We start from the raw sequence: 12,392 nt of genomic DNA on the forward strand, positions 1-12,392 counted from the left end.
ATCGGCTATGAAAAAACGCTCCATCACAAATAGGTTTATACTTTAATTTTAAATGGCCAACCGCGGCCGTATTGTTGGACGCGTTATCAAACGAAATTGAAAAGATTTTATGTTCAATCTTGTATTGTCGAATGACTTTATCCAAGATTTGAAAAATATTTCTACCCGTGTGCGGGTAATCAAACAATTGAAACGCAACGGTTCGTTTCATCATTTGCCACGACTCGGGGTCAACCCAATGAGCCGTCACACAAATGTATGAGTCGGGCGAACCATGAGGTACCGACCACACATCCGTTGTTAAGTTTACACCAGTTTGTAAGTTTGAAAAGTATGAAATTAGTTCGGATTTAGCGTTTTTCCATGCTTTAAGACAATCTCTTCTAAGGGTCGAACGACTTACGTGTTGGTAGCGTGGTTGAACATAGTTTTGCATCATCTCCGTGAATTGAGGGTTGTCGAAGTGGTTGAAAGGAAGTGTTTGTTGAATCACAAAGTTTGAAAACTGTTGACGTACCGCTTCAACGTCGTACGTAAACACCGCTCCTTGATTCGTCATCTCCGGCTGCGAACTACTTCCCGATTCGTCCTTCAAGGCCTTACAAAAGGGCCTTTGTACATGCGCTTTTAAAGTGGAGTTTGCATCTTTGCCATAAAACTTCAAACAATATTTGCATCGAGCTTTTTGGCTACCGTTAGACATTTCGCATAGGTCGAAATGTTGCCAAACATCATGGTTTCGTTTCGTGGGGATGACCCGAACGACCGTTTCTCCCGTGTTCGAGGCACCCATGTTGACGGATGAAGCAGCACTTTGGGAGGCCATGATAATCGACTACGAAATAAGAGTGGTATACTCGAGTATGAAATAAACGACTACGAAATAAGAGCGTATGGAGTGGTAATGTGGTATAATTGAGCGTGAGATAACAAAATAATCGCGTATGAAATAAACGTTTAGAGCGTTTGGAGTTGTATAATCGAGTGTGATCTAACCAATACCCAACCTAAACTATATATAGATGTTTGTGGGGGTAAAATGGTAAAAAAAAAAAAACGGTCCAAAAACAAAAAAAACGGGCATATAGCCGTTATACAACGTTCAAAAACCGGTTTTTAACCGGTTAACCGGTTATGGAGAAACCGGTTAACCGGTTTTTCCACAACGGTCAAAAACCGGTTTTTTTATAAACGGGTTAACCGGTTTTTCCATAACCGGTTAATAAAAAAAACCGGTTTTTCCATTAACCGGTTCGTTAACCGGTTTTGGATCTAGAACTTGTAACCGAAAGACGAACCGGCGGTTTGTAAATCGGTCAAACCGGTTTTTAAAAAACCGGTTTTTGTAAAAACCGGTTTCCGGTTTAAACCGGTAAACCGGTTCCCCAACCGGTTTTTTTGGCCATCTCTAGTTGGCGGTCTTGAGTTGAGTTCAAATCAAATCCTTTGAAGGAACAATACAATGCATATACAGATGAAGTAAGTAAAGTAGGTAGGGCTGAATCTCGTAAAAATGGCGTCTGACCGCTCCCGTGTTGACCAGGTTTGCCAGCATCTTCTTCTTTAGGTTAGGGTTTCATAAATTGATTCTGCAACATTCTTGTTTCCCGTTTCTATAAACCAAATTACTATTACTACCTGTTAAATCAAGTTTAGGTTTTTTTGCATTAACTAGCCTCTGGGTCCAATCAAGACCGTAGGGTTTGGCCGGCCCTACTCATTTACTTAGGCTGAGGGGTGTGGAGCGTGAGAAAGGGCGCAAGAGGACAGCCGCTCGCGCCCCGGGGCGCGAGCACCACACCACCGAGGCGCGAGAGGGGCGCGAAAGGGGCGCGAGCGCGGAAAAAGAGGCAGGCGCAAGGGGGGTAGCGGCTGGGGGTAGCGTGAAGGGTTCTTGGGTTGCGTAAATAGAGCCGTTGGCTCATATAATGTGTATTAAAAAAAAAAAATTTTTTAAATAATTTACGATAAAATGAACCGTTTGAAGACGACACCGGTAAAAAAAGAGACCCACTAAGGTAGAACATCGTGATGTATATACGTTGCCGGAGATGGAATCCCGTTGACGGAAACCAATCTACCACCACCACCGGAACAACAGCCCAGACACCATCTCCATCGCCGTTGCTAAAGGGGGCTGCAAATATCGTTCAAGGAGGTGATGACCAGGTTTTTTAACATAATGGGTGGAGAGAGGGTCAATCACAACCAAGTAATCTGTAGTACAATCTTTACTTCATAATGTACAAGTGCAACTGCATTACAAAGTTGCCTTTTGTATATATATATTACTTCATAATCTGTAGTACAATCTTTACTTCATAATTTTTACCGTTGGCTCAAAAAAATGTGTGTTTTTTTAAATAATTTCTTGTTTTTTTAATAATACGTTTTTTTAATACATTTATAAAAAAATAAAAAAAAAACCGCTCGCGCCCCCTCTCGCGCCCCTCCACACCATGTCCCGGGGCGCGAGCACCACAACCAACACCCATCTTATCAAGTTTCTCTCTCTGCCACACGTCACAATATTATTGGCTGGCGCCCCCACTCGCGCCCCCTCTCGCGCCCCCCACACATTATTAACCCTAATTTTGTTTGCCTGTCTATTCATCATTATGCACTTGTATCACTCACTAAATTAACACTCTGTTTGTTGATGCATCATTGTTTATATGACACAAGATCATGGAAAAAGATACCTTTTTCGTATTTCTGAAAAATCTCATTTTATATGTGCAGTTTTTTCCTTCAAAGAAAAAGAAAAAGTTTGTATCACCTCTTTCAAAATCAAATGCAAAGCTTTCGCTTGAAGGGTCTCCTAGTGCTAAGGGTTCTTTATCCACCTATCTGGTTTCTTCACAAAATGAAGACCGTTCTCTTAGCACTGTCCCCACTGCTTGTGGGCCCGCTAATAATCAAGATCATGTGAGAAGGAATCTGACATCGGCAATCGAATCATCCGATTCTGTGGAGAATCCAGAGCTACAACAGTTTGCAACTACCTTTTTGTCATATTATTGCAGGTGTGTAATTCTTTTATGCAGTTTGCTTTTTTTAAGTTTTGAACTTTCATATTAATTTTATGTCAATGATGCAGTGATCTTCCAGCTACACAAGTTAACACACATAAAAGGCCCGGTAGTCTGTCTGTTACAGATTTGGAAGATAAAACAGCTAAGAAGAGGCATATAAGTAGTGATGGAAACCAGACACATGAGGAGAATCATCAAATGAGCTTGAGGAAATGCAATACAACATCCATGGAAGTTACTGACGTGGCATTATGCAACACACCAAGTCTGCCAGCTGTCAAAGTTGCAGGTGAAGAAACACCTCAGTCAATGCATGGAAGCTCTATGTTTTCACCAGGAGATACGTTCTGGAGAGAGGCGATCCATATGGCCGATGGTTTGTCCAAAGCAAATGGTGTGTTAGAAGATGGTGCCAACAAGATTGCTGACTTGGCATCTGCATCTGTAAATAAACAAGTGTCGCCATTACCGGTAAAGCATTTTGATTTTTCGTGTGAGGATAAACGTATGAGCACCCCTTGCAACCAAGTTCAATCTCTGTGTAAACTGGAAGACACAAATTCAAGTTGTGTGGTTGCCAAAACAAGAAGTAATGAATTTAGTCCACCTAATGATAACAGACAGTCAACATCACCAAATACGGACATCAAAAGTTATAACGTGAATGGTTTAAACAGTGTAGAAAATACTCCATCGAGTTCAGTATATCCCAATGATCGTTTAGATATCAGCAATTGGCTTCCTTCGGAAATATGCAAAACTTATAAAAAACGAGGAATATCAAAGCTTTATCCTTGGCAGGTATGTTTTCTAAGTCTGTAATGCTCTTTTAATAATTTGAAGCTCAAAACTTTAAGTTCAGTTATTATTTTATAGGTGGATTGCCTTCAGGTTGAAGGCGTGCTACAGAAAAGGAACCTTGTGTATTGTGCATCTACAAGGTACTTTCATTATGACGACAAATATTATAAAATTTTTGCATTTTTTTCTTTATTATATAGATTTCTACTTAACTTTTTTTAAAATTCTGTTGTTTTTCTGCCATAGTGCGGGTAAAAGTTTTGTTGCGGAAATATTAATGTTACGGCGGGTATTATCAACAAGAAAAGTGGCGCTTCTTGTTCTGCCGTATGTATCAATTTGTGCAGAGAAGGTGTGACTTTTGCTTTTTGACTTTTTATCTTGACTTTTGAGGATTTTAACTTTATTTAAGATTCATTATTCATATGTAACTGATGCAGGCAGAACATCTTCAAGCGTTACTTGAACCACTTAATAAACATGTTAGAAGTTATTATGGAAGTCAAGGTGGCGGGACTCTTCCTAAAGATACATCTGTAGCCGTTTGCACAATCGAGAAGGCAAATTCTTTACTAAATAGATTGCTGGAAGAAGGGCGATTATCAGAAGTTGGGATCATAGTAATTGATGAACTTCACATGGTAATTTGAGTTTCTTATCTTTGAATAATGTAACATGTAAGCCTTCTTATTAATAGCTGGTATGTCAAAAATTATAATATTTTTATTTTGTTTCCAGGTGGGAGATCAGCACAGGGGCTATCTTTTGGAACTTATGCTAACAAAGCTTCGGTATGGAGCTGGTGAAGGTAGAGTAGAATTTTCTAGTGGAGAAAGTTCTGGAACAAGCAGTGGGAAAACGGATCCCACTCAAGGTCTCCAAATTGTTGGGATGAGTGCCACACTGCCCAATGTTGGTGCAGTTGCTGATTGGCTGCAAGTAAGTTCAAAAACACATTATAAGTTTTAGTTACCTGTGTTAGCTGATTACTGATACAAAGTTAATATTTTTCAGGCAGCACTATATCAGACAGATTTTCGACCTGTTCCGCTTGAAGAATATATTAAAGTTGGTAACTCAATCTATAACAAAAAAATGGAACTTGTAAGGACGATTCCAAAAAGAGCCGATCTTAGTGGTAAAGATCCTGATAATATTATTGAGTTATGCAATGAGGTACAGAATTTAAAATTTGAAATCTTAGAATTTTATGAAGAGAAAATTGCACATGTAGTTCCTGTGATTTGACCGTATTGCAATTTTGCAAGTTTGGTCTCTATATTTTAAAAATTGCAAACTTATTCCAAACATTTGTGAGCTTAGTCTCCACCGTTTATCTTAGTTAGTTTAACAGAAAAGAAATGCCATGTGCTGTTCATGTTAGGGTAATTGTGTCTTTTGGAACTCTGATACAATACTCTTTCAAACTCCAAAACTCCTAACATCGACTTCATCACCTTCAATCAGTGCAAAATTGAAGGTTCAACACATAACTGAAGGTAATGAAGTTGATGTTAGGAGTTCTGGAATTTGAAGGAGTATTTTATTAGGGTTTCAAATTTGAGAAGACACAGTTATCCTCACATGAATGACACCTAACATCATTTTTTCGTTCAAAGTTAAATGGAATTAACAGTGGGGACTAAACGTGCAACCCTCTCACAGATGTTTAGACTAAGTTTGCACATTGTAAAAGGGCCAAACTTGCAATATGGTCAAGCCACAGGGACCATATGTACAATTTTCCCTTTTACGAATCTGAATGAAGTAACATATTATGAGATGTTATTAGGTTGTTCAAGAGGGTCATTCAGTGTTGATTTTTTGCTCGAGTCGTAAAGGATGTGAATCAACTGCTAAACATGTTGCAAAGTACCTCAAGAGTTTTACTGTGAATATTAATGGTGAAAATGAATATCCTGATATCGCTTCGGCTATTGATGGATTAAAAAAGTCTCCTGCAGGGTTAGATCCTGTACTTGCTGAAACACTTCCTTCTGGTGTCGCCTATCACCATGCTGGTCTCACAGTATGTGCATTATCTTTTCATCTAACGATTGACTGATTGTTAATGACTTAATTCCATGTTTTTCTTTTGTAAAGTTTAAATCTTTTGAGATCTTTTTGTTTATTATATAGGTTGAAGAACGAGAAATAGTTGAAAATTGCTATCGTAAAGGTCTAGTACGTGTTTTAACCGCTACATCCACGCTAGCGGCTGGAGTGAATCTACCTGCGAGACGAGTTATATTCAGACAACCTAGGATTGGTCGGGATTTTATAGACGGGACAAGATATCGACAAATGTCTGGTCGTGCAGGTCGCACGGGAATTGATACAAAAGGAGAGAGTGTATGTCTGTGCTTTTTTCTGAACTTTTATATATAGATTAGAGGTGAAAAAAATGGGTGATTCAAAACAGGTAAATTTTTGCATGAGCCAAAAAGGGTAGCATGTAAACGAAACGACTTTTCAAGTAACTGTTTGTGAACCGTTTGACAGGAAGTTCGTTTGTTTTATAAACGAACATGAACACGTTTATTTTCTTAATGAACGGACATGAACAAGAAAACTTTGTTCGTTTAATTGTTCGTGTTCGATTGTTTGTTTGGTTAAAGTTAAATTGAATGAACATGAACCTACCCTGTTTGGTTTGTTCACAGGTCTAAAAAAGAGTAAGTATTTGTATGGATTAAAATGGGGAGGGTCTGGTTGACCCAAGACACTTGTACAAATTGTTTAATTTTTATACAACAATCAGTGTGTCAAATATGACTACAAAAGTAATATTATTTCAATAATTAGTCTAAACTTTTGAATTAAATGATTTATGAGGTCTCATGCAATTAAATATACATTTCATGCGACTTTCAACCCATTTTCTTTTAAATGGTTTAATATTTAAATGCATCTTATTATCTTTATTGCAAACATAGGTGCTAATATGCAAACCTGAAGAACTGAAAAGAATAGTGGCACTGATTGGTGATAGCTGTCCACCTTTGCATTCTTGCTTATCAGAAGATAAGAATGGAATGACACATGCAATATTAGAAGTTGTTGCTGGTGGAATAGTTCAAACCGCTAATGATATCCATCGTTACGTTAGATGCACTCTTTTAAACTCAACACAACCATTTGAAGATGTCGTAAAATCAGCCAAAGATTCATTAAAATGGCTGTGTCAGAGGAAGTTTCTAGAATGGAGTGAAGAAACTAAGTTGTATAGTACCACACCCCTTGGCCGTGCTTCTTTTGGCAGCTCTCTATGTCCTGAAGAGTCACTTGTAAGCATTTTTAGCATGCTTATTCTCATATTTAGTATCACCTTTTCATCTAACTTATGTTCTTTTGGTTCTAGATTGTTCTAGATGATCTTTCAAGGGCAAGAGAAGGATTTGTGCTTGCATCTGATTTGCACTTAGTATACTTAGTAACACCGACTAATGTAGATGTTCAACCCGATTGGGAATTGTTCTACGAAAGATTTATGCAATTGCCACCTCTTGAGCAGGTAATATTTCATATTTTTTTTTCAAAAACATGGGTTAATTTCAGTTTATCATATCAAGACTTGCAGTCAGTTGGAAACCGTGTTGGAGTGCAAGAACCGTTTCTGATGCGTATGGCCCACGGAGTTCCAATCCGCACGTCAGAAAGATCACGACACGATGCAAAAGGGCTCGGGGTGTCAACTAATGGTGTGCTTACACATGATCAAATGCTTCGTGTGTGTAAAAGATTTTATGTTGCACTCATCTTGTCAAGACTTGTACAGGTTGGTTGTTTCATATCATAACTAATAACCAATGGCATATTTGTAATATTCTCCTTTTGGCGATGATGTTTTTGGATAAAGGAAGTACCCGTTGCAGAGGTTTGTGAAGGCTTTAAGGTGGCTCGTGGGATGGTGCAATCTTTGCAAGAAAATGCAGGCAGATTTGCGTCTATGGTTGCTGTGTTTTGTGAAAGATTAGGTTGGAATGATCTTGAAAGCTTGTTTTCCAAATTTCAAAACCGTGTTTCGTTTGGTGTACGAGCTGAGATTGCTGAGTTGACCAGCATACCGTATATCAAGGTTTGTTTTATATAAACTTTCTAGCTTTTTATGTCTGATTTATTCATCTTTTATTTACAATAATAATATGTTTATCTTTTAGGGTGCTCGAGCTAGAGCACTTTATAAAGCAGGATTTCGTACTCCCCAAGCAATTGCTGAAGCATCTGTACTTGAAATTGCTAAAGCGATTTTTGAATTTTCATCGTGGGACGCACAAGGTAAACAAGTTGATTGTTTGACCCGTTTATTGCATTGCGGTGCTTTATCTAACATTTTGTTTCTTTTTGCATTAGAAAATACGGTACAAAAACGTATTCAATTGGGAGTGGCTAAAAAGATAATGAACGGGGCCCGCAAAATTGTTTTAGATAAAGCCGAAGAAGCAAGGGCAGCCGCTTTCTCAGCTTTCAAGGCTCTTGGAGTTGATGTTTCTCACTTTTCTCTTCCAAAATTACCCTCAGCTTCAGTGAACGTCACTAAAAACGAGCCACTGACGTCTTCACGGGAAGGCACAACCAGTAGCGGTTGTGTGGTCCAAAAAGATATAAACTCAAATAATAAAGGACCAACAGAAGAAAGTCCATCTGGTGTTAACTTAGTGACATCGGCAGAAGAAAACTCAGATGATACCACCTTAAGCAACTCCAATGCTGACATCACCGTTATGAGGCAAAATGGTTTAAATGAAAATCTAAATCTTCCGGAGAAGGAGAATATAGATGTTGGTAACAAAGAAAGAACATCTGAAAAGGGTCCCACAAGTGCCGTCCACGTGCCAGGTGGATTTGATTCGTTTTTGGACATGTGGGACACGACACTAGAATTCTTTTTTGATATTCATTTTAACAAACGGTCTGAATTCAACACGATTGCCCCATTTGAACTGCATGGTCTTGCAACATGCTGGGAAGATTCTCCTGTTTATTATGTTAGTATCCCAAAAGACTTGTTTTGGTCCGACACCAAAATAATCAAAAACCCGAATGGTAATAATAATCTTGAACTGGCAAAACAAAGATGGGCTAGAATTAGTATGATATTGGGGAAGAGTCAAGTTAGAAAATTCGGGTGGAATTTAAAGATTCAAAATCAGGTTTTGAAAAATCCTGCGGTTTCTATTCAGAGATTTGGTAGTTTGACTCATCCGGTCAAAACTATTGGTGTTGACCTCATTGACAACAGTTATTATATGTTTTCTCCAATTCATATTCAAGATGCTGTTGACTTGTGTGTTGCTGTTTGGATTCTTTGGCCTGATGATGAAAGAAGCTCTAACCCTAATTTGGAAAAGGTTAGTTATTTCAATCTCAAAAGGGTATCTATTAACATGTGTGTGTGTTTTTAATTATGAATCTTAAATGCTGATATTCAGGAAATCAAGAAACGGTTACCTGGTGATGTGGCAGCAGCTGCTAACCAGAAGGGCCGGTGGAAGAATCAGATGCGGAGGGCTGCACATAACGGTTGTTGTAGACGTGCATCTCAAACACGGGCTTTGTCATCAGTTCTGTGGAAGCTTCTAGCATCTGAGAATCTTCGAGAACCGCTAGTAACCACTGAGATGCCGCTGGTGAATATCCTTGCTGACATGGAACTTTCTGGAATAGGCGTTGACATGGACGGTTGCATTCAGTCACGCCTGTTTTTGGCTAAAAAACTAAGATTTCTTGAAAACGAAGCGTACATGTTAGCGGGTACACGGTTTTCTTTGTACACATCAGCAGATATTGCAGATGTACTTTATACAAGGTTAAAGTTACCAATTCCTGATGGTTATGAAGGGAAACAGCATCCTAGTACCGACAAACATTGTTTGGAAATGTTAAGGTAGATTGATTTTTTTAGCACAATGACTTATAAATTTTCAATTTTAAAATATCGATTATGAAAATGATTTTGTTTATTTTAGGCACGAGCATCCTATAGTTCCTATTATTAAAGAACACCGCACGTTGGCTAAACTTTTAAACTGTACACTGGGTTCAATGTGTTCTCTTGCAAAGTTATCCATGAAAACTCAAAGATACACGCTTCATGGGCATTGGCTCCAAACTTCAACTGCAACTGGTCGGTTATCCATGGAGGAACCTAATCTTCAGGTATGTGTTGAAACTTGAAAAGGGTCGGTTTTGGTTGGGTTGGGTTGACTAGGGCTGTAAACGAGCCAAGCTGCTCGTGAGCTATTCGAGATCGGCTTGCTAAAAGCTTGAATCGAATCGAGCTTGAGTCTGGGACCGGGTCTAAAAGTAATCTCGCTTAATAAACAATCCTAAATTCGAGCTTCACTTATTGAGCTCAAATAGGCTTGCGAGTGTAAGCGAGGCTCTTATTTATACAACTTTTGCTTAATAATATTTACGTAATAATATTTAGCACATATAAAATTTGTGATGAAATTAATTAATTAATTTATTAAATATACATAGATTATGCTATATATGAAAGTTACAATTATGAATGTGTATAAATTTTAATAAATAATAAGCGAGCCGAGCTTGAATCTGAACACGAGCCGGGATCGGGCTCGGCTTGTTTACACCCTAGAGTTGATCTGTGCCACCTTTTGTTTAACATTAGTGTGGATAAATATGATTATAAAAAGTACTCCAATAATAATATGATATTTTGAATAAATGGTTTGTGATTATTCTAATCTTGTTCTTCAATTACTGAAATTGGTTTTTTGTTTCTTGGAATATTCTTTTTAGTGTGTGGAACACATGGTTGAATTCAAGATAAACCATGACGGAAAAGAGGCTAGTGATTCAAACACCGAACACTACAAAGTAAATCCTCGCGATTTCTTCATCCCAACTCAGGTCAGGATTAATAATAGTAATAATCTAGTTTCCTCATAATTGGTTGTAATATAATTATACAAATAATATTTTCTTTTACACAGGAAAACTGGTTACTAGTAACTGCAGATTATTCCCAGATAGAATTGAGATTAATGGCCCATTTCTCCAAAGACTCGTCACTAATTGAGCTCCTCACAAAACCTTCTGGTGATGTGTTTAACATGATTACTGCCAAATGGACCGGGAAGGCTGAGTCATCAGTGGACCCCACAGAACGAGACCAAACCAAACGATTGGTTTATGGAATACTATATGGCATGGGTGCAAATTCCCTTGCAGAACAACTTGATTGCAGTCCCAATGATGCTAGTGACAAAATTCAGAGCTTTAAAAGATCATTTCCCGGCGTTTCTTCTTGGCTTAAAGAAGCCGTCGCAGTATGCCGCCAAAAAGGGTAAAATAATATTTTAAACATATTTCTGTTTCTGTATATTTGATCTGTTATTGGTGATGTGTAGTTATGTGGAGACATTAATGGGAAGGAAGAGATTTTTGGCAAAAATAAAATTTGGAAATAGTGAAGAAAAGTCAAAAGCTCAAAGACAAGCTGTGAATTCGATTTGTCAGGTACGGTATTAAACTTTAGGTTTTTTTTGAAAAACATGAATGTTTTCCAAGATTAAAGCGCTGCCGTTTTACTGTTTTTACAGGGATCTGCAGCTGATATTATCAAAGTTGCAATGATAACTATACACTCTATCGTAAGTGAAGGCATTGAAAAGTCAAAGTCTAGTGTTGAACTTGCAGAAAGATTTCACATGCTTAAGGGTCGTTGTCGAATTCTTCTACAGGTTTGATTTTAAGATTGTTTTAGTGTAAGATAAAATGATATATGGTAAACTTAAATAATATTCAATATGTGATTTTTCAGGTACATGATGAGTTAATACTTGAAGCTGATCCTTCTGTTATAAATGAGGCTGGAATGCTACTCAAATTGAGCATGGAAAGTGCCGCCTCTATTCTCGGTGGGTTGCACGACACTCTAAGTTACTGATTTTCTTGTTTTTCATATACGATTAATTGCATAATAAGGTGACCAACTTTTCTTTTTCCCATGAAAAACTGTAAACCTTTAAATGTTTTTGATAAAATCACTAAAAAATATAAAGCTTTTCAATTCAAGACAAGTTACCAGGTCATTGTCGGAAACTTTGATTATGCTGACTTTTGACCAATCTAATTGACTTTTATTTTTTGCAGTTCCACTGATTGTCAAACTGAAATGTGGAAGAACATGGGGATCTTTAGACCCATTGCTCCCAACATTCAAGTAAATTGCTAAGATGTTGAATTCCTATATCATATATCCAGCGGAAGTTACACCATTTCTATTTTTGGAAAGTTTTCATTGCAAGAATATTTATTTGTAACAGCTACTACCGTCACAAAGTTTAGGAATTTTGTCGTAAATTTGATAATGGAAAAAGAAAAAGCATTAAGAGTTTGGAGCTATGAGTTTGATGTTCTTTTGAAATACATACAATACATATGAAATTTAATTATATTAAACTAGTTTTTTCAAGCGCGGGCAGTTTAGACATTACAAACAAACTTTAATTTGGATGCATTTAACTGAATTGTAAGAGTGTTCTATTGTTGTAGTAGGCTAACATCTGACTTCAGAATCTTATC

At 37.6% G+C, this 12,392-nt stretch overlaps 1 protein-coding gene across 1 annotated transcript; it reads left to right on the forward strand.

Moving 5' to 3' along the window:
* The first annotated feature begins 2,031 nt into the window (after nucleotides 1-2,031).
* LOC143547787 (helicase and polymerase-containing protein TEBICHI-like) lies at nucleotides 2,032-12,034 on the forward strand. The gene is made up of 24 exons (XM_077039122.1): nucleotides 2,032-2,169; nucleotides 2,743-3,026; nucleotides 3,101-3,836; nucleotides 3,912-3,976; nucleotides 4,083-4,188; nucleotides 4,277-4,477; nucleotides 4,575-4,775; nucleotides 4,851-5,012; nucleotides 5,629-5,865; nucleotides 5,976-6,188; nucleotides 6,773-7,123; nucleotides 7,198-7,350; nucleotides 7,417-7,614; nucleotides 7,696-7,914; nucleotides 7,997-8,114; nucleotides 8,190-9,187; nucleotides 9,269-9,723; nucleotides 9,806-9,995; nucleotides 10,605-10,715; nucleotides 10,799-11,151; nucleotides 11,216-11,324; nucleotides 11,408-11,548; nucleotides 11,629-11,725; nucleotides 11,961-12,034. The coding sequence occupies exons 1-24, from the start codon at nucleotides 2,032-2,034 to the stop codon at nucleotides 12,032-12,034; spliced, it is 5,910 nt and encodes a 1,969-aa protein (XP_076895237.1).
* Nucleotides 12,035-12,392: the final 358 nt, after the last annotated feature.

The sequence above is a fragment of the Bidens hawaiensis genome, unplaced genomic scaffold (assembly GCF_021521415.1).
Source record: "Bidens hawaiensis isolate Kalapana, Puna unplaced genomic scaffold, B.hawaiensis_p1.1 tig00000905_1, whole genome shotgun sequence".
Classification (NCBI taxonomy): Eukaryota; Viridiplantae; Streptophyta; class Magnoliopsida; order Asterales; family Asteraceae; genus Bidens; species Bidens hawaiensis.

Excerpts from the sequence above, each read along its gene's own strand:
- LOC143547787 (XM_077039122.1), top strand. The coding sequence starts at position 2,032 with ATGTATATACGTTGCCGGAGATGGAATCCCGTTGACGGAAACCAATCT. Across the intron at positions 8,115-8,189 it reads TTCATCGTGGGACGCACAAG|AAAATACGGTACAAAAACGT; the intron begins GTAAACAAGTTG and ends TTTTTGCATTAG. Across the intron at positions 11,549-11,628 it reads GTTGTCGAATTCTTCTACAG|GTACATGATGAGTTAATACT; the intron begins GTTTGATTTTAA and ends GTGATTTTTCAG.